Below are 22,193 nucleotides of genomic sequence, written 5' to 3' on the forward strand. Positions count from 1 at the left end.
TGTCATATTGGACCAGGCTGTGGCTCTGTTAGCTTCTGTCAGCTGCCTTCCCAAGGCTTTGGCCAGCTGCTGTCCTGTTTGACAGGAGCCCTGTGCTCCCCTGGTGCAGGGAGGTCACTTGGGATCATCTGGTTTGTTTTTGTTTTATTAGTTCATCATTTCCCTTTTGTTTTAACTGTGTTTCAGTCACAGAGCTGTGTTAGAGAAGTAATACCTAATTCCACTTTTGCCAATATTTGGGCAACACTTCCTATCTGCTAGTTGTCTCATAGAACACTCGTATTTTATTTATTTTCCTGTTTTACAGGTGAGCAATCTAAAACTCAGAGATGCTTGTCTGAGGTCACTGTGTTAAGTTTGGAGCTGAGATTCTGAGTCCATTGGTTTCTTCTCTTGTTTATCCAATACCTGCTTCCATGGATATCTTGTTCCACCTTGTGGCTTTAATTACCATCTCTACAAGCAGATATCTCAGCTGTAATTGGCCAGGACAGAACTCTGATTCCCCCAACAGAGTCTCCTCCTGCCACTCCTCCTCCTCTCAGGTAGTGGCACCGCCACTAGGCCAGTGTCTCCGGGCACAGATCTTAGTGTCATCCTTGACTCCTTTCCTTCTGTCACAACACACATCTGCTTGATCAGCTAATGGTGTTGGCTCTGCCAAAACATATTGCTAATCTAACCGCTTCTCGCCTATTTTCTACCGCCTTGGTGAGGCCACTGCTGTGTCTTCTCTACTGTAGTAGCCTAACTGGGGCCCCTACTAAGCCTCCTTGCGGTCTGTCTTTGCACTGCAGTCAGAGGGGCCTTTTAGGAACCTCACTCTTCTGCTCTTTTCTGTCACTCTTTGTCACTCCCAAGGCATCCCAGTGCACTTAGAAGAAATCCAAAGTCCACTGTGTCCCTGCGAGCCTGGGCGAGCTCAGCCCCTGCTGCTCTCATTCTCTTGCACACCTCCTCCTCTCCAGACACACCAGCCCCTGTGCCAAGGTCATGCCCGCCTCAGGGCTTTTGCATCTGCTCTTCCTCGTGTCTGTGATGGTCCCTGGGCATACAGTGGCCTGGCTCACTCTTACACCTCATTCAGGTCTTTGCTTAAATGCCACCTCCTCTGAGGTCCCCCTTGCCTCCTTTCTTTTTACCTTTTTTTTTTTGAGATGGAGTCTCTTACTGTCACCCAGGCTGGAGTGCAGTGGCACGATCTCGGCTCACTGCAACCTCCACCTCCCAGGTTCAAGCAATTCTCCTGCCTCAGCCTCTGGAGTAGCTAGGATTACAGACACCCACTACCATGCCCAGCTAATTTTTTATATTTTTAGTAGAGATGGGGTTTCACTATGTCGGCCAAGCTGGTCTTGAACTCCTGACCTCGTGATCCACCCGCCTCAGCCTCCCAAAGTGCTGGGATTACAGGCGTGAGCCACTGTGCCCGGTCGCCTCCTTTCTTAAATAGTAAATAGCCCCTGCCTCTCGATCTGCTCAGCTTGTTTTAGTTTCTCCACAGTGCTTGGTAGCTGCCATTGTTTATTATACCCATTTATTACCTGTCTTCCCCACTCGGTTCGAAGCTCTAACATAGCACCTAGGACGAACACAAGGTAGACTTATTAGACGTTTGTGAAATTCATTATTCTTCTCTCTCTATGCATCTGTTTCCTAATTTATAGGCTGAGCACCCCTAAAGGTCAATGCAATAATTATGAGTAGATAAGCAGCTGTATCACCCCACTGATTTTCTCTATTTTGGGGAAATTTCTCATCCATGTACATAGAATTGTTGCTCAAATGCCTTTGTGATTAATAGAATGGACGTTCATTTTTTCATAGTGGCTTTTTTCTATTATTTTATCAGTTAACAAGCACCAGAAGTACAACTGTCACTTCATAAGGGTCTGGGAAATACTTTGACATTGAGTTAGTCATTCTCAAAAAAGCCAGGGATCTCTGCTCTCAACAGGCCTGTTCCCTACTTGATCTGTAACCACTTGAGAGCAGGGTTCTGGGTAATGTGCTATAAACAGCTGTAAGGAAGAAATAAGAAGTAGCCCCACCTTGCAGTGAGTTTATTAAACTGGTAGGAGAGAGGAGGTGACACACTGTGTCATTAAAGCTGGTGTCAGTGCCGTTGCTTGACACTCGGGAAGTATTTGTGACTAATGGGTGTGTGTGCCTTGGGGAATGATCAGTTATTGCCCAAGTCCCACATGTCGTGATTTTGTCTTTTTGGCAGGAAGGCCCCTTAATTTACTCTGTGTTGAGCTTTACAAGTCCCTGGTGTGCGTACTAGCATAGTGGATTCTAAGCTGGCCTGGGCTGCTGGAATCCTGGACAGCTCTTTTTCAGGGCCTGCCAGCCTTCCCTTTCGTGCATAGTCCTAGAGCAGTGGGGTCCATCAGGGATCAGGCAGGGGGGTGTCTGCCCCCTCAAAAGTGTGACTAAACTTTAGTTGTGGATGTTGATAGGGTCTCCCTCTGTCACCTAGGCTGGAGTGCAGTGGTGCATTCATAGCTCAAGCCCAGCTAATATTCTAATTTTTATTTTGTAGAGATGGGGTCTCACTATGTTGCCCAGGCTGGTGTCAAGTTTTTGGCCTCAAGTGATCCTCCAGCCTTGGCCTCCCAAAGTACTAGGATTACAGGTGTGAGCCATTGCACCTGGCCTAAATCTGAAAGATAGCAGTAGTTGTATAGTTTGAAAAGCAAAGTCAGCATTGTAATTTCGTTTTATATTTAGACATTTTTAAGATTGAAAAAAATCTGTTTTTTAATATTTATTTATTTATTTATTTATTTATTTTGAGATGGTGTCTCACTCAGTCGCCCAGGCTGGAATGCAGTGGCGCGATCTCAGCTCACTGCAACCTCCACCTCCCGGGTTCACGCCATTCTTCTGCCTCAGCCTCCCGAGTAGCTGGGACTACAGGCACCCACCACCACGTCCAGCTAATTTTTTTGTATTTTTATTAGAGACAGGGTTTCACCGTGTTAGCCAGGATGGTCTCGATCTTCTGACCTCGTGATCTGCCTGTCTTGGCCTCCCAAAGTGCTGGGATTACAGGCATGAGCCACCACACCCAGCCTTCTGTTTTTTTATAATACAAACTTCCGAAAATACTACTGAACCTTGGCTGGTGGGACTGTGTAGAGATAGCAGTGATTCTTACGCTCGGAATGGGCACTCTCCAGTGGAAATATCAGAATCGGGTTGTCAGGAGGGGCCAAGATTTATATCTTTATCTAAAGGAGAAAGTGATTTTAAAAGTTTGAGAAATCCAATCTTAATATAAGAAGAGTGTTTGCTGGATGAAGAGGAAAGTGCCAGCAGGGTTGGTTTATTTCATCTTTGCTTCTCTGCCATGCCTTGCACTCAAAGGGATGTGTTGTCAAACTGGGGTGGTTGGTGGGGTTGGGCACGTAGGTTTCATGCTCACAAGCCTGGCCTGGTGTGAACTTCCATTTCCTTGGAAGTTTTCGTTTGTTCGTTGGTTTGTTTGTTTTTGGAGACAGAGTCTCACTCTGTTGCCCAGGCTGGAGTGCAGTGGTGCGATCTTGGCTCACTGTTACCTCCGCCTCCCGGGTTCAAGTGATTCTCCTGCCTCAGCCTCCCGAGTAGCTGGGACTACAGTTGCGCACCACCACACCCAGCTAATTTTTGTCTTTTTAGTAGAAATAGAGTTTGCCACGTTGGCCAGGCTGGCCTCAAACTCCTGACCTCAAGTGATCCGCTGGCCTCGGCCTCCCAAAGTGCTGGGATTATAGGTGTGAGCCACTGCACCTGGCCAGAAGTTTTTTGTTTTTTTGAGACCGAGTCTTGCTCCATCGCCCAGGCTGGAGTGCAGTGGTACAATCACAGCTCACTGCAGCCTCGACCTCCTGAGCTTAATCTGTCCTCCTGTCTCAGCCTCCCGAGCAGCTGGAACAACAAGTGTGTGCCACCACACTCAGGTAATTTTAAAATTTATTTTGTAGAAACAAGGTTTCACCATGTTGCCTAGGCTGGTCTCAGACCTCCCACAGTCCTCCTGCCTCGGCCTGCTAAAGTGCTGGGATTACAGGTGTGAGCCGCTGTGCCTGGCTCCTTTGGAAGTTTATGTTGATCCACCTGTATTTCTAGAAGATCAAGAATGCTGAGCAACTGGAAGCTAAATGGTGATCCTTCTCACCTGCCCTTAGGTTCCTCAAGCACCTGGACACAAGATGGCTCATGTCAAGGCTCAGAGCTGGGCGCAGCTTGTTCTGGGAGCCAGGGACTGTTGTTTGTGAAGATCAGTGTCTCCCTATGGTAGGCCAGTTGCTTCCTGGCTCAATGGCTTCCCTTTGCGGCATTTTGGAAACCCTGCATGTAGTTTAGTGCATACTAATAACCTGGGTAACATTTCATGTTTGACAGGTGCCCATTTGACTCTGAGATGGAGCTGTGCTCTCTGGGCCCACTTAGCGCTCTGGGCATGCACTTCAGCCTTCGCCTGGGAGCACTCTTGGGGTTTAACAGAACAGTTGTTCAATATAAAGTACCTCCTGGCAGAGACAATAGCTCTAGATGTCTTTCCACTCAGTGCCCGTCCCGTCACTTCCTCCCTTTCTTCATGCTAATTGTGCTCTGGGATTTTTCCAGATTGCATTTAGGAGTAGTGGGTTATGATTACACCCTCTTAACAAGGTCAAGTCACCACATAGTTTTCAAACGCACCCAATGTGCCCAGTGTAAAGGGGTGTATAGAAACCATCTGATAAAGTCTTTGGCCTGAAAAAACAAAACTATCATCTGCATCTCTGCTTCCTGGTAACAGTAGTTTGTTGCATGCTCACGATGTCCCAGGCTCTTTACAGGGCCTTGACATGTTACTTAATTTAATCCTGTCACAAAAGAAGTCATACCATTAGCCCCGTTCGCCATTGGAGAAGCTTTGCTGGAGATCACCTGCGGGTGGCTGGTGGAACCCGGATCCAGGTCCTGCTTGGCCTGTCCTGGGAGGCTCTGCTGCTTCCATGGGGCTCAGCCGCCACTGGAATCCCTGCGTCGTGGAGGCAGCAGTGTGGAACGTGGCACCAGAATGGATTTCACGGCCCAGACAGAAACCTGGCTTACTCAGCAGTCTGTGGTGCTTTGGGACTACAAGACAGATGCAATGGGTTGTGCTTTCTGGGGCCAGCCCTTCTGAATCCCACCTGCAGGAGCCTTGGCGGCTCTCTTAGCTCCTCTGACCCTCGCTGCCATGCTGGGCCTCAAGGCAGCCCTGGTGAGCATGGCCGGGAGTATGGTTGGGAGCAACCCAGCCTTGGCCAGCACACTCCATGCCATGACTGGATCAAGTCTGGCAACTGAACCTCACTTTTTTCTTATGAAAGTTTTTGAAAAATGGCTGGGTGCAGTGGCACACACCTGTAATCCCAGCACTTTAGAAGGCCAAGGTAGGCAGATTGCTTGAGCCCAGGAGTTTGAGACCAGCCTGGGCAACATGGTGAAATCCTGCTTCTACAAAAAAAAATAATTTTTTTTAAAAAATTGAAATATGTTTTCATGTAAATGTGTATGAAATATACACATTTAGTTTAAGTAATAAATCCAGGGGGCTCCAAGTAAAGAAAGAGAACTGTTCTAGGATCTCAGAAGTCCCCTGCTTACCCTCCCCCATCCAGAGAGAACCGTCATTCTGCACCTTTGGCTGAATCACTTCCTTTTCTTTACAGTTTTACCATCTGTCTCAGTTATCTCTTGCTGCACAGCACACCACCCCAAAACCCAATGGCATAAGTCATCAGTGAGTCAGTATCTCTTACAGTTTGATGGGTGGACAGGCAGTCACTTGCTCCCCGAGGTGTTGGTTGAGGCCGTGCCTGCAGCAGCGCACAGTTGGGCTGGGAGGTCCAGGAAAGTGTGTCCCTCGCCGCAGAGCATTGGTGCTGTCAGTGGCCTCTCTGCTCTTCTCCATGTGCCCTCTCCCGAGAGCCACTCCATGTGTTTCCCACGCACACGGGAGCCTGGACTTTCCTCCAGCTCGGCGACTGGGTTCCCAGGAGCCAGGGCAGAATCTTCCAGTCTTCTTTTTTTTTTTTTTTTTTTTTTTTTTTTTTTGAGACGGAGTCTTGCTCTATCACCCAGGCTGGAGTGCAGTGGCCCGATCTCGGCTCACTGCAAGCTCCGCCTCCCGGGTTCACGCCATTCTCCTGCCTCAGCCTCTCCGAGTAGCTGGGACTACAGGCGCCCGCCACCACGCCCGGCTAATTTTTTTTGTATTTTTAGTAGAGACGGGGTTTCACTGTGGTCTCGATCTCCTGACCTCGTGATCCACCCGCCTCGGCCTCCCAAAGTGCTGGGATTACAAGCGTGAGCCACCGCGCCCGGCCTTCCAGTCTTCTTTAGGTTTAGGTCTGGAATTGGCACAGTCCCTGCATCCTGATGGTCAGAGTCGTCTCTGGGCCATCCAGATTCCAGCAGGAGGGAAAGAGACACTGTCTCTCTATGGGAGGCGTGGTGGGCCCTGGCAGGAGAGGAATGGCTGGCCATCCTGAGAGGGGCTCTGCATCATCTGCGTCCGTTCTGCCGTGTCGGTTCTGCCGCATCCATTCCGCTGTGTGAGTGTGCCTGTCCGGACTCACGCTGCAGGTGTCTCAGTGCCTCACTTTTTTGTTCCCCAGTGAATTCCTCGTGAGGGAGCCCAGGGCTCTGTGTCCAGCTAAGCTTTTGGTCATCAGGACAGCATCCCAGCTCTGACACCTGAGGTCAGGGAGAAAAACTGAGTGACTAGAGGTGTTGGGAAAAGGTGCCCGATTGCAGCTAAGACTTTGTGAGGGGGGTCAGGTCAGTCTGCATCTAAAATGAGGACTCGGGGCTGCTGGGCTCTGTGGTCTCGTTCTGTTGGCATTTTCTGTGGGTCTAAGGTTTTAGGATCTTCCTTACAAGTCACTTTAACTAGTGCCCGTATTTATCGCCCATCACGCAAGGTGAAGTAAAGACCACGGACCTTGACACTTGTACTTGAGCTATGGGCACCATATTCCAAGGGCGGGGTGGGGCAGGCTGCCTGGTGGGAACAGTATTTCTTCGCCCTCTGTGCCCGCACGTCTGGGGGCGATGGGGAGCAGCTGGCTGTTGATCTGATTACTGTGGTTAACGTCTCCCCAGACAGCACCTCCTAGCACATACTTAGGAGGGGATATGCTCCTAGGACCAACACACCCCTTCGCTCCCAGACCCTTTTCCTGTGTCCCTCCAAGCCTGGCCATCCTGCTGGGTTCCTGTCGCTGAGGAAAAGATAAGAGGGGAACTAGGATACAGGCTGGTGATCCCTCCAGACCAGTTCATGTGGGTTGGAGGTGGGGGACTGCCTAGTTCTAGCTCAGCCCCTCTGAGGGAAGGACCCAGCCGGCCATGCCTCCCATCTCACCACAGTCCTTGAGAGAGGGGCTATTCGAGCTTCCTGGCTGGGGAACAGCCTGGGGGACCCTGAGCTCCACTTGCCCTATGAGGGTGGGGCTTTGGTTATAAAGTCCACAGTGACACAGTTCTGCAGGTGACACCATTTAGCACTTGGTCCGCCCCCTCCTGGCCCCCTCAAGCTGCTCTTGCACCCTTGGGAAGCCAGTCCCTGATTGTACTGGTAAGCGCATTTCAGCTGCTGCTGATCTGTCTGTGGGTACAGGGCCCCTCCCTCCCTCCCTCTCTCCCTCTTTCCCTTCCTTCCTTCCTTCCTTCTTCTCTCCTTTCCTTCCCTTACTTTGCCCATCTTCACTTCTTCCTCCCCGCTTCTTATCATTTCTCCTGTTTTCTTCCCTTTTGGTGCATTTCTCTGTTGGGGCAGCCCTTCAGAGGATTATAGATGCCTCCCTTTCTCCTCCTAACACCCATGTGTGGGAGGAGCCCACTTCTGGGTGGGCATCTTGCATTGGAAAAGTGCAGTAAGCACGGTGGAAAATGTTGCTCATGGGCACACAGCTGCTCTCTTGGCGGGTGGTGGTATGTGGGGGGCTGGACAACCACCCACCCTGTCTTCGGGGCCTTTACTAGTTTATTATCTAGCGAATGTGTCTTATCTAATCTATCTAGCTTATCCATCCATCCATCCATCCAGTCCCAGAACAGCTGTATGGCTGGGCGGGGCTGCACTTGCCAGGAAGCCCCAGGGCACATGGCCACAGGGAGGCTCATCCCAGCCTTGGGCCCAGACAAGGCAGATTGATCCTGTCCCTCCCCTTGGCTAGGAGTCTTCTCACATGACTCTTCCCGGCAGGTCAGATGGTTTTCCTGCTAGAGGGTTCTTTGTACCTCTGGGGGTTCAGCTGATGCTCCCCAGGTTGTTTTAGCACCTGGGTGGCTGAAGTTTCGGGTTGGTTCCTGGGGAAGGTGAGGAAGCCGGGCCCACAGCCTGGAGAGAAGGGTTGGGCCTCACTTGCAAGTTCCAGATGGGCTGCTTCTGAAGCCAGTTGAGGATTTTGCCGTGTGGGCCCTGGTATTCCCCTCTTCTGCACTTGGGGCTCCTGGGTATGTAGGGGGTGACTGGCAATTAAGGCCCAGGGCTTGCCACCCACACACCTGTGTGCTCACGTGACCTTTTCCACAGCCAGGAGAAGACAGCTCTAGGGTTGACGTGGCCTGGGCCCACCTCGCCCCTGCCTTTGGTTCCTTCTGCACCCACCTTGCCCTTCGTGCCCTTCAGGTCTTGATCCACAAGCTGGACATTGGTGCCTCCCCATGTCCAGTGCATAGGAGCAGCGCAGCCACGATTCTCCCTTGCGTTCCTTCAGGTCACAGATGGGAACCTGCTGCTTCCAGGGACTGAGGACAGGAGAGAAAGGCCTCTGTGCTTTGCTCCAGGTGGCTGTGTGCTGCTGCCAGCCACTTGGCTTTGGTGCGGGGCCAGCTGCCCCAGGGCCTTACCTCCTGATTTCGGGGCCGGCCCTGGCTCTCCAATGCTTACACTTAGGGCTCTAGCCACAGCTATTTAGGAATGTCACTGAGAGAGCCGAAGCCGGCGCGGGGATGTGTAGGGGGAGAGAACGGCTGTTTCTGGGTCTCCGGTGGCAGCAGCAACGCTGAACTTGTGGCTCGGAGGCTGATGCACTGTGGCTCATGCCTGTTGCCACTGCCATGCTCCCCGTTATTTGTTGCGTCACTTCCCCCTGCTCAGCAGATACCCCCACTTGTAAAAAGTTTCCAGACATCACGTGGTGGGGGGCCTTGGCGCCCTTCAAGGCCAACCTGTGCTGGTGTGAGGGGCGTGGCTTCCTCCACGACTCATCACAGCCGGATAGCCATGCATGGCCACAGCAGCTTCAGAGCTGTGGCAGTGATTCACCCCCAAGATGCTGATGTCACAGGGGAGTGCCCGAGCCGGGGCAGAGCTGCCGAAACTGGGGGCGGAGAGCCCCAAAGTGTCCCTCTCACCTGCCCAGAAGCAGGGGGGCCAGCCCTGTGCAGACTCAGGCCTCAGAGAAGAGGAGGAGTAGGCAGAGAATTCACTACCCCTTAGCAGATCCTGGGCCAGGGCGTGATAGCCGTGCCCAGTTGAATCTGTCTAATGTGGCCCCAGACAGTGGGTGTTGATTTTTCTCTTCAAACATTCTGAAAAATGGGTTCTTTCTAGGAAAGAAGGCCCGCTTATTTTCCCTAGATGATTGCTGATGTTGACGCCGACTCTGGGTGGTGTTGGGGCGGGAGGGAGAGCTGTTTTAGATAGTTACTTAGTCACGGCTTGTGCGGTTCAAGATTGCTCGGCACCGGGCCATGGAATTTTCCTGAGCATTTTCACTTGTGGGATTTCCAGGCATTAAGTGAGGCACTTGACAGAGAAGTTGTGGCCAGGTCAGCAGCTCTTGGGGTCAGGATCAGAGGTGTTTCTCCTGGGATGGCCACCAGGGCACAGGTTTCTGGAGTCAGAAGACTCCACAACTCTAGGTAGTTCCCATGAGTCGGAAAGAGAGGGAGATCTAGGCTTTGTCGGGAGATGGGGTACGTGCAGAGCCTGAGAGGGGCCGAGTTCTGCAACGCTGGCTGATGAAACACCGTCTTGTCTTCACCTGTCCATGAGAGAATGAGAAAATAGGAAACTTTTCTTAAAGACCAACATGTCCAGTTGAAACATCTGTCCTTTTCTGAGATTGTCATGCATTCTTTTTGTAACAAATGTTAAAGTGACCATGTCTTTTCATTTTTGAAATGATGACACATTTCAGTGTTCTGTGTTGTTCCCTTTTTTGGCTTTTTCATGTTATTATCAGGCTGAATATGGAGGCGGCTGCCTCGTGTTGGTGCCCCAGTGCTTTTTAGTTTGGGCCACTTTTCCTGGCCAGTAAACCCAGGAATATAGGAGCCACCAGTTGGTTGAGTTTGGCTTGCAGGGGGTATCTGGAGTGAACTGCCCTTTTGTGGCAGAAATGCCCTCACTTGTTTTAATTCTGTCTTCTCCATGGTGCTCGCCTGGGAGTTTGGGAGTGACTGTTGAGTGTGTCTGTCGTCTTTTCTCCATGCTAACCCCAATGCCCTTTGGCTTTCTTCAGCCATGGACTTTCCCCAGCATAGCCAGCATGTCTTGGAACAGCTGAACCAGCAGCGGCAGCTGGGGCTTCTCTGTGACTGCACCTTTGTGGTGGACGGTGTTCACTTTAAGGCTCATAAGGCAGTGCTGGCGGCCTGCAGCGAGTACTTCAAGATGCTCTTCGTGGACCAGAAGGACGTGGTGCACCTGGACATCAGTAATGCGGCAGGTACCCCATCAGGGCTGGGGCTGAGCTTGCTGAGGGCCAGAAGCTATGGCTGGCCCTGTGCCATGCTAGGCCCTCCAGGGGCAGCACCTGCAGGCTGTGGGATGCAACAGGCCTCCCACACAGGCTTCAGGCCATGAGCAATTCAGTACTAAGTTCCTCCCACCTTTTGGGGGCCTGTTTGATTGGCAGTGGAGTGGTAAGAGGAGAACGGGCAGGAAGGGCTCATGATGAGCTCTAGGCCACAGTGAACACAGGAAAGGCTTCATTGGGAGGGGCAGAGAGCAGGCAGGCTCTATGCCCTCTGGCCCCTTTCCATGGCAGAGTCAGTCCTGAAGCATCTACCCCAGTGCTAACTAGAAGTGTGGGGAGAGGTGATGGGGAAGGCCTAGGGGCTGGGAGCAGTGTCAGGAAGACCTTGGGGTTGTGGAAGGAACTGGTCCTGGATTCAAACTCCCAACCCAGACTGGCATGACATGCCATGAGAAGGTATTATTCTCCCATTTTATAGATGTGGAAACTGAGATCCAAAGAGGTCAGTGACTGGCCTGGAGGTCAGTCAGATAGAGAGTTGGTAGCAGAGCCCTGATGAAAGTCAGGTTGGAGTGTCCTCCACTGGTGAAGTGTAGTGGCCAAATAGAGGTTGTGGAGGGCAGGTGTTCACACCATCTGTCCTCAATGCGGGGTGGGCATTCACACCTCTGTCCTCATCCAGGGCAGGCATTCACACTCTGTCCTCCATGCAGGGTGGGCATTTATACCCCCATCCTCTGTGCAGGGTGCATATTCACACCTCCTTTTCTCCATGCATGGGCGGCATTCACAGCCCATCCTCCTCCATGCAGGGAGGACAGTCGCACCTTCTGTTCCCTGTGCAGTGTGGGCATTCACACCTCCTGTCCTCTGTGCAGGGTGGGCGTTCACACCTCCTGTTCTCTGTGCAGGGCAGGTATTCAGACCCTCAGCGAGCACTTCTTTTCAAGGGCTGTTGGCAGTGCTGAGATCCCCCAGGTTACCTGCCTCCTCTCCACAGAGGAGATGGGGCAATGCAGGCTTGCCACTCAGCTGTTCCTAAATCCCTGCATCCTGCTGCTGAGTGGAGTGGTGGGGCAGGCTGCCGGTGCCGGATCTTGAGGTGGGTCTGTGACAGCTGTCCTGTCCTTGGCAGGCCTGGGGCAAGTGCTGGAGTTTATGTACACGGCCAAGCTGAGCCTGAGCCCTGAGAACGTGGATGATGTGCTGGCTGTGGCCACCTTCCTCCAAATGCAGGACATCATCACGGCCTGCCATGCCCTCAAGTCACTTGCTGAGCCGGCTACCAGCCCTGGGGGAAATGCGGAGGCCTTGGTCACAGAAGGTAGGTTATTGGCAGCTGCTCCCAAGCAGATGGCCAGAGACCTTGGCTTTTGACGTGGGCTCTGCCTCTGACTTTCTGGGTCTCAGTTTCCTCATCTGGCCCTGCCTCGGTTGTGGGTGCTGGAGAGGGTTAGCCTCAGGTCTGAGGGTGGCCTCTCTGCCTGCCTTTCCCCTACAGAGCACCCGGGAGCCGTGCCTGGTTCAGTGCCTTTGCACATGGGCAGGATTTGCTCCTAAACCCTCCTGCGGGTCTATTCTCCTGAGCCCCTCCTTCCACTTCCCTTAGCTGCTAAGATAAAAGCCCTCAGATGCCCACTATGGGCCAAGTGCCTTGCTGTAGACTTCCAGAGGCCGCGTTCCTCCCTTTCCTAGTGCTGACCTCTGGTCAGCTCCCTTAGTGCACACATGAGGTCTGCATGTCCCACACAAGCAGGAACCATCACTGTTGTATTCCCAGTGTCCAGCCATCAGCCTGGCATGGAGTGGGTGCCCTGTGAATAATTTGGTGAATGAACAAATCAGCAAACCACTACTTAGAGGTACCCTAGGGAGGACGAGGAAGACCTAGCAAGTTCTGGGCCACCTCACACCTCCAAATGGCGGGCACTTGATGGGAAACGGCAGGTCTGCCCTGTTCCATCTCCAGGAGGGGACAAGAGAGCCAGAGAGGAGAAGGTGGCCACTAGCACGCTGAGCAGGCTGGAGCAGAAGGGATGCAGCGCACCCACAGGCCCCAGCAGGGACCTCAAGGAGGAGCGCGGCGGTCAGGCCCAGAGTGCGGCCAGCGGTGAGTCAGATGTGGAGGACCCAGCCGGCTGCCCTGTCACCTCCCAGCAGCCTGGGCACAGGGTAGTGAGGCCTGCCTTGGGGCAGGTAGCATGGGCACCTGTACCTCTCGAGCCTGTGTTACCCAGAATGACCTATTGTGTGTTCCAGGAAGTCTGTTTCAACCAGAGCAGACACAACAGCCTCAGCTAGGGGTGTGCTAGGGCCTCCCCTCCTGGGTCACACGCAGCCACCACCAGCGCGCTGGTCCAGGAGAGGTATCCGACCCCTGGGCAGAGGGTAGCAATCCAGCCTCCGGTGCTTCCCCCACCCAGGTGCAGAGCAGACAGAGAAAGCCGATGCGCCCCGGGAGCCGCCGCCTGTGGAGCTCAAGCCAGACCCCACGAGTGGCATGGCTGCCGCAGAAGCTGAGGCTGCTTTGTCCGAGAGCTCAGAGCAAGGTAGCCCCGCCCAGCCAGGGCCAGGCCCTTCCTGGTGCATCCTCCCAGGGCCCTGCCTCCACTGCGCACTGGGGCCTCCCTCTCCTCCTGCCTCCAGCTAGTCCCACTTGGAGTCACCATGCACTTCAGCTTGGGACACCTTGGTCTTCGCATGTTCTTGAGTCTCAAGGTCGTTCCTTGGCTGACCATGCTAGCCGTGTGTTTGTGAGCACAGGCACGTCCTTCAAAGCCCTGGAGCTTCTGCTGCTTCCCGGCTTTGAGCACCGCGCAGGGGTGCCTTGCCACCCACAGCAATCCTCCAGTGCCTGATGGCCGACAGCGCCCACCCCAGCTGGCTGAGCCCCCTACCTGCATCCCCCAAGCAGCAAATACCCAGTTCACAGGACTCCCGGGGGCTTTCCTTGGCCAGTGCTGGGGCCATTTACTGTCCCTTCCACATGTTGCCGGCGCCCCTCACATGCGCTCAGGCAGAGAGGGCTGCGTGTGGGGCCCAGACCCAGGCCTGGCTGCTAGGCCCCCGCGCCCTCTGAGACGCCTCCATGCTTGCCCTTTTCTCCGCAGAAATGGAGGTGGAGCCCGCCCGGAAAGGGGAAGAGGAGCAAGAGGAGCAAGAGGAGGAGGGCGCAGGGCCAGCTGAGGTCAAGGAGGAGGGTCCCCAGCTGGAGAACGGAGAGGCCCCCGACGAGAACGGAGAGGCCCCCGAGGAGAACGAGAACGAGGAGTCAGCGGGCACAGACTCGGGGCAGGAGCTCGGCGCCGAGGCCCGGGGCCTGCGCTCAGGCACCTACGGCGACCGCACGGAGTCCAAGGCCTACGGCTCCGTCATCCACAAGTGCGAGGTGAGGGAGAGTGTGGCCAGCCATCCCCGCCAGCCTCCCTCCCCTCCAGCCTCCCACCGGCTGCCCCTCACACCCCGCTTCCCCGCTGCACCCGCAGGACTGTGGGAAGGAGTTCACGCACACGGGGAACTTCAAGCGGCACATCCGCATCCACACGGGGGAGAAGCCCTTCTCGTGCCGGGAGTGCAGCAAGGCCTTTTCCGACCCGGCCGCGTGCAAGGCCCATGAGAAGACGCACAGGTACTGCCCCAGGCCAGCCTCCTGCCCCGGCCCCTGCCAGGCCCGGCCTTTCACGCCCCAGCAAGCCCTGCCTCCTGTCGCCTTCTGGCCCTGCAGCCCTCTGAAGCCCTACGGCTGCGAGGAGTGCGGGAAGAGCTACCGCCTCATCAGCCTGCTCAACCTGCACAAGAAGCGGCACTCGGGCGAGGCGCGCTACCGCTGCGAGGACTGCGGCAAGCTCTTCACCACCTCGGGCAACCTCAAGCGCCACCAGCTGGTGCACAGCGGCGAGAAGCCCTACCAGTGCGACTACTGCGGCCGCTCCTTCTCCGACCCCACTTCCAAGATGCGCCACCTGGAGACCCACGACACGGACAAGGAGCACAAGTGCCCACACTGCGACAAGAAGTTCAACCAGGTGTGCGGACCCCTCCCGGAACCAGCTCCTGGGAGCCGCCGGTGGCCGCAGTCGCATGCATGCCACGTGGTGGGGCGGGGGGAGCACAGCCCCGGCCTCCAGGAGCTCATCAGCTTGTTCACCCAGGAAACAGGCCCAGCGAGAGCCACTTCCGCGGGGGAGCTCCCGGCTGCTCTGCGGAGGGCAGGCCCAGTCAGGGCGGGGTTTGGTCCTGAAAAAATGGGGTGGGATGGCTTACCTCTCACCGCTGGGACCTGGGACCTCTCCTGACCCAGGAGAGATGGAGCCCTTCACGGACCCTGGCAAGCCTGAGAGTCGATTGTTCCTTTGTGGGAGGGGCAGGTGAGGGGGCCCGGGGCCGAGCTCTGTGGGGTGGCCCCCCTGACCCCTCCCTGGGCACAGGTAGGGAACCTGAAGGCCCACCTGAAGATCCACATCGCTGACGGGCCCCTCAAGTGCCGAGAGTGTGGGAAGCAGTTCACCACCTCAGGTAGGGCCAGGGCTGCCCTGGCTGCCCTCACACCCCTGCTCCTCGGCCACCAGTGGTGCCCCACGCCAGGTTCGCCCTCGGTCTCGCCACAGGGAACCTGAAGCGGCACCTTCGGATCCACAGCGGGGAGAAGCCCTACGTGTGCATCCACTGCCAGCGACAGTTTGCAGACCCCGGCGCTCTGCAGCGGCACGTCCGCATTCACACAGGTGGGTGGTGAGCGGCCATGCCCAGGGCTGGTAGGGCACGGAGAGGAGCAGGCACCAACACCTTCTGCCCGGTCCGCAGGTGAGAAGCCATGCCAGTGTGTGATGTGCGGTAAGGCCTTCACCCAGGCCAGCTCCCTCATCGCCCACGTGCGCCAGCACACCGGGGAGAAGCCCTACGTCTGCGAGCGCTGCGGCAAGAGGTCCTGCCCCCCTCCCCCACACCTGTTGGCCAGACACCCCACAGTGAGGGGGCTCAAAAGACAAACTGGGGGCTTGGCTGGGGACTGAGCTGACTGCTGCCCACGCCCCAGGCCCTGGTCCCAGGGGCCCTTTTCAGTCTAGAGGGTGAGGCAGGAGGCCCAGGTTGGGGCAGTTCCATGCGAGTCCCTTCCTGTGGCCCCACAGATTCGTCCAGTCCAGCCAGTTGGCCAATCATATTCGCCACCACGACAACATCCGCCCACACAAGTGCAGCGTGTGCAGCAAGGCCTTCGTGAACGTGGGGGACCTGTCTAAGCACATCATCATTCACACTGGTGAGCTGTGGCCCCTGCCATGCCTGTTCCTTCCCAGACCCTGCTGCCAGGTGGGGAGCAGGGGGAAGGAAGGGACCCTCAGACCCCAGCCTCGGATGCTAGCTCTTGCTGCAGGTGGCCTTGAAGGCAGTTCTGTTCAAAAGAGGACCTCATTTTCCTAGAGCTTCCAGAGGTGCCAGTGTCACCAGAGACACCCATGCAGCTCTGGTGGCCGTCCCAGAGCACCTCCTGCTGTAAAAGACAGGGTTGCTGGGCAAACGAGTCATTGAGGGCCTCCCACCCCACCCCTGCAGCCCCTTCCCCCAAAGGCAAGAGAGAACTTTGCTCCCCCAGGAGAGAAGCCTTACCTGTGTGATAAGTGTGGGCGTGGTTTCAACCGGGTAGACAACCTGCGCTCCCACGTGAAGACCGTGCACCAGGGCAAGGCAGGCATCAAGATCCTGGAGCCCGAGGAGGGCAGTGAGGTCAGCGTGGTCACTGTGGATGACATGGTCACGCTGGCCACCGAGGCACTGGCAGCGACAGCCGTCACTCAGCTCACAGGTGCGGGCTGTGGGCAGCAGAGGGAAGTCACAGGCAGCTTGCTGCCAGGGTGGCGATGATGGGGCAGTGCCCGTGCCTTCACCTTAGGCCCTGCGACTCTGCCCGCAGTGGTGCCGGTGGGAGCTGCAGTGACAGCCGATGAGACGGAAGTCCTGAAGGCCGAGATCAGCAAAGCTGTGAAGCAAGTGCAGGAAGAAGGTGAGGGGGGCCACCTGCGTGTGAATGTGGGCGGAGCCCGGGGTCCTTCCCACTCTGACTGCTGCCCCACCTCCACAGACCCCAACACTCACATCCTCTACGCCTGTGACTCCTGTGGGGACAAATTTCTGGATGCCAACAGCTTGGCTCAGCACGTGCGAATCCACACAGCCCAGGCACTGGTCATGTTCCAGACAGACGCGGACTTCTATCAGCAGTATGGGCCAGGTGGCACGTGGCCTGCCGGGCAGGTGCTGCAGGCTGGGGAGCTGGTCTTCCGCCCTCGAGACGGGGCCGAGGGCCAGCCCGCACTGGCAGAGACCTCCCCTACAGCTCCTGAATGTCCGCCGCCTGCCGAGTGAGCTGGTGGCCCTTCTGACTGTTTATTTAAGGATGGATGGCACCCTGGAACCGGGAAGGGTGGCCTGTTCCCTAGAGAGAATAAATTGGATTATTTTCTAATGCTGCCTATAGGTCCCTGTGGGGTGGGTGGGGAGCTGGCAGCTATAACTGATGCCACAGAAAGGCTGTTACCACCCAGGAACCAGCCTTCCTGGGAAAGTCAGCCCGTCCTTGCTGAATGAGAGTACAACGAGAGCCAGGCTGGCTGCTTTGCCCCAAGTTGAGGAGTGGGCAGTACATCTTTTGAACCTTTTGGGAAGGTTCAAAAGATGGCATCTCTGCCACCAGGCTGGGGGCCCAGAGGGACAGGAAGGAGCAGCCAGGGGCTTTGATGGGGAGGTACGGAGCTGGTGGAGCAGCTTTCTCATTCCTGTCAGCAAGGAGTCAGGAGGTACCATCTCGGCTCCCCACAGTTGGCCCCAGCACCTGTGATCCACCGTTCGTTCAGAGGGGGATGCCATCTCACACCAGGACAGGCCCATTTGTAGAAGCCCATTGGTATTGCAAGTGAGACCACCAACTTTATAGTCCCCATGTCCCTGTCCCAGCTCCACAGCTGGTAGAGAATACAGCTGCAGGGGAAGCCTGTCCCCAACTCCCATCCTTCTGTCTGGAGGCAGATAGATAGATACAGGATCAAATGAGCCCCCAAGGGCCCCAGCAGGCCACTGCCTCTGCAGGAGTCAGCCTGCTTCACACTGGGAGAAGGGAAGAGGGGGCAAGAGACAAGAAACCAAAGCTTGCTAAAATGTTTCTGAGATGGCATGGGGTGTGGTTATATTCTCTATCAATCAAAATTGGAAGTGCCTTCCACATTACCTAAGAACCAGTTAGGACTTTGAAGACACCACAAGAGTGAGCAATAGTTACGTTCAGTGTCCATGACCAAAATCTCCTTTGTGCAAGATAAAATTATCCTTGGGGAGGAGGACTGACTAGGAGGCAGAAGGGAAACAGTTCCCATGTACAGACTTGGCATGGGGAGCAAAAGCAGGATGAGGGCTGACTGTTCCCATAAGCCAAGGACCCATGGTTCGTCCTCCCACCCAAGTGACAATGACATTCACACTTGGTGTGTTTTATATTTTTTAATAAAGTTTGTAATCCAATGGACACACAAAACAAAACTGCGCTGAGAAAAACAGTTTCATAAATTAATAAGTGTTAGGAAGTTGGGGGAGAGATCAAGGTAATAGGAAGAGGGGTTAGCCAGTCTTTTTGTACAGGTGCCGTGTGACACTTCCACATCGCGGGAGCAGGACCCGTGCTGTACCGAAGCGCACTTATACAAATGAGTGGGCAATACAAAGTCTGAATATGAAAATAAGATTTCCTCTGAAAACACATTTTTGGCACAGATTAAAAAAAATGTATGTCGGGGATTTGATTTTTTAAGTCAGTATTATATATATTTATATATATTATATATTTATATATACACACATCCCAAGTTCTGCATATCCCACCAAGAGAAAACCTTTCTGTTTGCTCTTCAACTGTAAACTGTACATCCCGGTGAATCAAAGACGGTGGCAGCAGGAGAATTAAGGTGACGCATCCGAATGAGCAAGGGAGATGGGGGTGGACAAAAAAACCCAATGAAATGTTCCTTGACCCCAAGGTCTCAGCAGAAGTTTGAAGTCCTTCCTGCGTTAAGAGTCCGCAATGTGTGTCTACACACACTGAGACATCCAGAGTGTCACAGCCTGTCTTCACTGGGCAAAAGTCCAAGTCACTAATTTAGTGCAAAGGCAGTTCTGTTTTGTTTCTTAAAAACAAACAAAAAATTTTCATTCCACTGCCCTGTTCCTTTTCTCCAAAAAGAGGAGAGAGAAACCCAGCCCCAGGGTGTCTGCGAGTCCATGGGTTGGTAATGTGTCCTTGGGCTAAAGCATCATGTAAACATACAAGGTAGCAGCACCACTCCCAGAGGAAGTCTGTCCAACTGAGCCGGGTGGCAGGACAGCAAAAGGCTGGCCATCTGGCAGTGGAGTCTGTCCCCTTCGGCAGCTTCTTCCTCTGCTTGGCTGGGTTGTCCTTTGTTTTTGCTGCAGAGCCCTGGGAAGATTCACTGAGGTGATAACTACTCAGTGGCTCACACGGAGGCAATGACAATCATGAGGTGGGGAGAGATGTTGGAGATGCTGGCAAGGAGGTCAGGGGCCAGGCGGGACAGGTGACTCTCAGAGAACTCACAGGGCGGGAAGATCTGCAGCACGTAGGCAGGCTGGAGACAGGATAGAGAGCAAAGTAGGACCCTCTGTCTTCACCCCCACAACTCCATTTCCATTGGGTAGCCCTGAAGAGGCCCAATGCTAAGAGCCAGGCCAAATCAGTCCCCAACCAGCAAATGTGTCAGGACTATGTCTACTGGAAGACCTAGCAGGTGTCAGAAAACTATATAAACAGGAACCCCCTGGGGCCCTCTTCCCTATCTTTAAACTCATGGAACACCTGTGTTCTCAGCGGTTCCCTGGGTTCTCTTCAGGATGGGTGATGGCGCCCCGCCCCATGTGCTCTACTGACTTCTGTCCAAAATGCCCCTTTGCCCACCTCTGGGGCCAGATCTAGTGGGCACCAGATGAGTCAGCCCACCTACCCTGACCAGCCCCACCTGTGGGTGTACATGTGAAGGAAGGACACAGGACAACCGACCTGATTGGAGCCAGGGTTGGGAACGTTGATGATCCCTGCCGCCTGCTTGGCCTGCAGGTAAGTGATGAAGGCAGCCTTGAGGGACTCGGTCTGGCTCACGACATCCTCTTGGTCACGGCCACAGGGCAAAGCCAGCAGCAGACAGTAATCTGTCTCCACCTGAGGCAGAGGCCAGCCACCAGTGAGCAGGGGCCTCCTAGTCAAACACCAGCCCACGTCCAACCCACAGTATCAGGTCCACAAAAACCCCCACCTCTGAGATGACTTTAAAGTCTACCCTGATATTTGAATGAAAAAAAAAAAAAAAAAAGCTTTTTTTTCAACCTAAGAAAGCTGATTTAAAAAATAGTAATTTTTAAAAACTGTAAAGCCTTGTTTCTGGGTCTAGAGGTACTTTACATCCCCCCATCAAGTAGAAGCATAGTGGACCCTTCACTGCTCACTTCAAGAATACCGTTACTGGCCAGGCACAGTGGCTCAGGCCTGTAATCCCAGCACTTTGGGAGGCCAAGGCAGCCATATCACTTGAGGTCAGGAGTTCAAGACTGGCCTGGCCAACATGGTAAAACCCCATCTCTACTAAAAATACAAAAAATTAGCTGGGCATGGTAGTGCCATGGTGGTTCATGCCTATAATCCCAGCTACTCAGGAGGCTGAGGCAAGAGAATGACTTGAACGTGGGAGGCAGAGGCTATAATGAACAGAGATCACGCCGCTGCACTTCAGCCCAGGTGACAGAGAGTGTTTCAACAACAAGAATACAGTTAATGCTTCCATGACAGGCCAGGGAGATGGGCTGGCAGGGACTACCTATGTCTTCCCTCCCTGTAGGTGGGGCAGTTGCTCACTTGGGCCTCAGAGTCTTACCGTCATCCTTCGGGCAACCCCTTCCAGCTGCGTTGCCTCCAGCCGCATCCTCTGGGCGATCCTTAGTGGGGGCCCTCCTTCAGAAAGGGGAAGGGACCGATGGGCCAGGACGTTGTTGCCAGAGACGAAGTGGAGCTGCACAGCAGCTGTGTCATTCTTGAGGGCCAGCAGGCCCTGCCACACGATGGGGTACTTCTGCTCACAGGGAAACAAACAGGAAGTGAGCTCATGGCCCCTCGCTGAGCCACGCTGGACACGGCCAGAGGCTGTAGCTTGCGGGTCTTAGCTAGGGAATCTTAGGACATTTGACATGGCATAAAACCTGGGGGCCAGGAAGGGCAGCCCCTGCTCGTGCTTACCTTCAGAAGTTGAACCATATCCACGGGTCTCTGGGAAGTCAGGTGTGGAGAGGAATCTTGTTTGGGGGTTGGCTGGAATTCAGTGTGCGGCAGAACCAGTCCTGGTGGGGTGCTAGGGCCAGAGGTTGTTGGGACAAACAACGGCTGTTTTGGGGCAGTCTGAGCGGGAAGAGGGACTGGGAGGTCAGGCTTCATGGAGACAGACACAGGTGAGGGGAAGGAAGTCGGGCCTGTTTCCACTTGTGCCCTCTGAACCTGGGTGTGAGGCTCAGGCGGCCTGTTTGCAGGTCCAGCTGGGAGGCGTGGCTGCTCTACTCCGGTCTGGGTCCCCTTTGCCTCCTGGGACACTTGAGGCATCTTGCTGCTTGGTGGCTGGCTGGGCTGGCTGAGTTGGGAGGGCGGGCAGGGTGGTGTGGGCTGGGCAGGCTGTGTGGACTGCACAGGCTGGGCTGGCTGTGTGGACTGCACAGGCTGAGGGGGCTGCAGGGGCTCACCTTCAGGAGGAGGGCCCTGGGGTCGGGAAGGAAGGCAAAGGGACAGAGTCAGTCTGTTGTGCACAAGCCCCTGAGCCCAACAAATGACCCAAAGGGCCATAGGGAAAGGGTAAGATGTGGCACCTCCCGTTGAGTCAGGCCCACAGAAGGAGCCTGAATCAACGGAGCTGCTCTCGGGGTTCCAGGTAAGGAGAGATCCCCCATTACCTCCCTCCCCATATGCAGAACTCCCCATGACGTGATCTAATACTTTCATCTCAGAACTAAGAAAGCTCTTTAAACTCATGAAAAGATCAAAATCTTTAGGGACTAGCTGACCAGTTCACTTGTACTCAACCACTATCTTTACCAAAAGGCGGATTTCTTTAAGTAGGGACAGGGTTTCACCATGTTGGCCAAGCTGGTCTTGAACTCCTGACCTCAAGTGATCTGCCAGCCCTGGCCTCCAAACGTGTTGGGATTACAGAAGTGAGCCACTATGCCCGGCCTTTTTTTTTTTTTGAGACTGGGTCTCGCTCTGTCACTGGAGCATAGTGGCATGACCTTGGTTCAATGCAACCTCTGCCTCCAGGGCTCAAGCGATTTTCCCACCTCAGCCTCCCAAGTAGCTGAAACCACAGGTGTGTGCCACCACACCTGGATAATTTTTGTAATTTTTTTTTTATAGAGATGGGGTTTTGC

General features: G+C 54.5%; 2 protein-coding genes across 13 annotated transcripts in view; one reads left to right on the forward strand and one right to left on the reverse strand.

Annotated features, from left to right (window-relative positions):
- The window catches only part of ZBTB17 (zinc finger and BTB domain containing 17), a 41,272-nt gene extending 24,076 nt beyond the window's left edge, over positions 1–17,196 (forward strand). For 2 of the 10 annotated variants that reach the window (XM_055262499.2, XM_055262500.2), the window contains exons 3-16: positions 10,497–10,703; positions 11,869–12,057; positions 12,703–12,843; positions 13,157–13,282; positions 13,844–14,121; positions 14,219–14,361; positions 14,458–14,758; positions 15,161–15,248; positions 15,341–15,457; positions 15,537–15,657; positions 15,863–15,993; positions 16,327–16,536; positions 16,624–16,734; positions 16,813–17,196. In XM_055262499.2, the coding sequence (XP_055118474.1) occupies positions 10,499–10,703; positions 11,869–12,057; positions 12,703–12,843; positions 13,157–13,282; positions 13,844–14,121; positions 14,219–14,361; positions 14,458–14,758; positions 15,161–15,248; positions 15,341–15,457; positions 15,537–15,657; positions 15,863–15,993; positions 16,327–16,536; positions 16,624–16,734; positions 16,813–17,096 (2,445 nt within the window). In that variant the 5' untranslated portion in view covers positions 10,497–10,498 and the 3' untranslated portion in view covers positions 17,097–17,196. Of the gene's footprint in view, positions 1–10,496; positions 10,704–11,868; positions 12,058–12,680; positions 12,844–13,156; positions 13,283–13,843; positions 14,122–14,218; positions 14,362–14,457; positions 14,759–15,160; positions 15,249–15,340; positions 15,458–15,536; positions 15,658–15,862; positions 15,994–16,326; positions 16,537–16,623 lie in introns of those variants that run through there. The other 8 variants (XM_055262502.2, XM_063631814.1, XM_063631815.1 and 5 more) reach the window with 7 other exon arrangements.
- Positions 17,197–18,209: 1,013 nt separating this feature from the next.
- SPEN (spen family transcriptional repressor) overlaps positions 18,210–22,193 on the reverse strand; it is a 92,854-nt gene continuing 88,870 nt past the window's right edge. For all 3 annotated transcript variants that reach the window (XM_055262496.2, XM_063631787.1, XM_055262497.2), the window contains 4 exons: positions 21,019–21,528; positions 20,660–20,854; positions 19,792–19,950; positions 18,210–19,363 (listed from right to left, as the gene is read on the reverse strand). In XM_055262496.2, the coding sequence (XP_055118471.1) occupies positions 19,232–19,363; positions 19,792–19,950; positions 20,660–20,854; positions 21,019–21,528 (996 nt within the window). In that variant the 3' untranslated portion in view covers positions 18,210–19,231. The remainder of the gene's footprint in view (positions 19,364–19,791; positions 19,951–20,659; positions 20,855–21,018; positions 21,529–22,193) is intronic.

Source organism: Symphalangus syndactylus, chromosome 22 (genome assembly GCF_028878055.3).
Source record: "Symphalangus syndactylus isolate Jambi chromosome 22, NHGRI_mSymSyn1-v2.1_pri, whole genome shotgun sequence".
NCBI lineage: Eukaryota > Metazoa > Chordata > Mammalia > Primates > Hylobatidae > Symphalangus > Symphalangus syndactylus.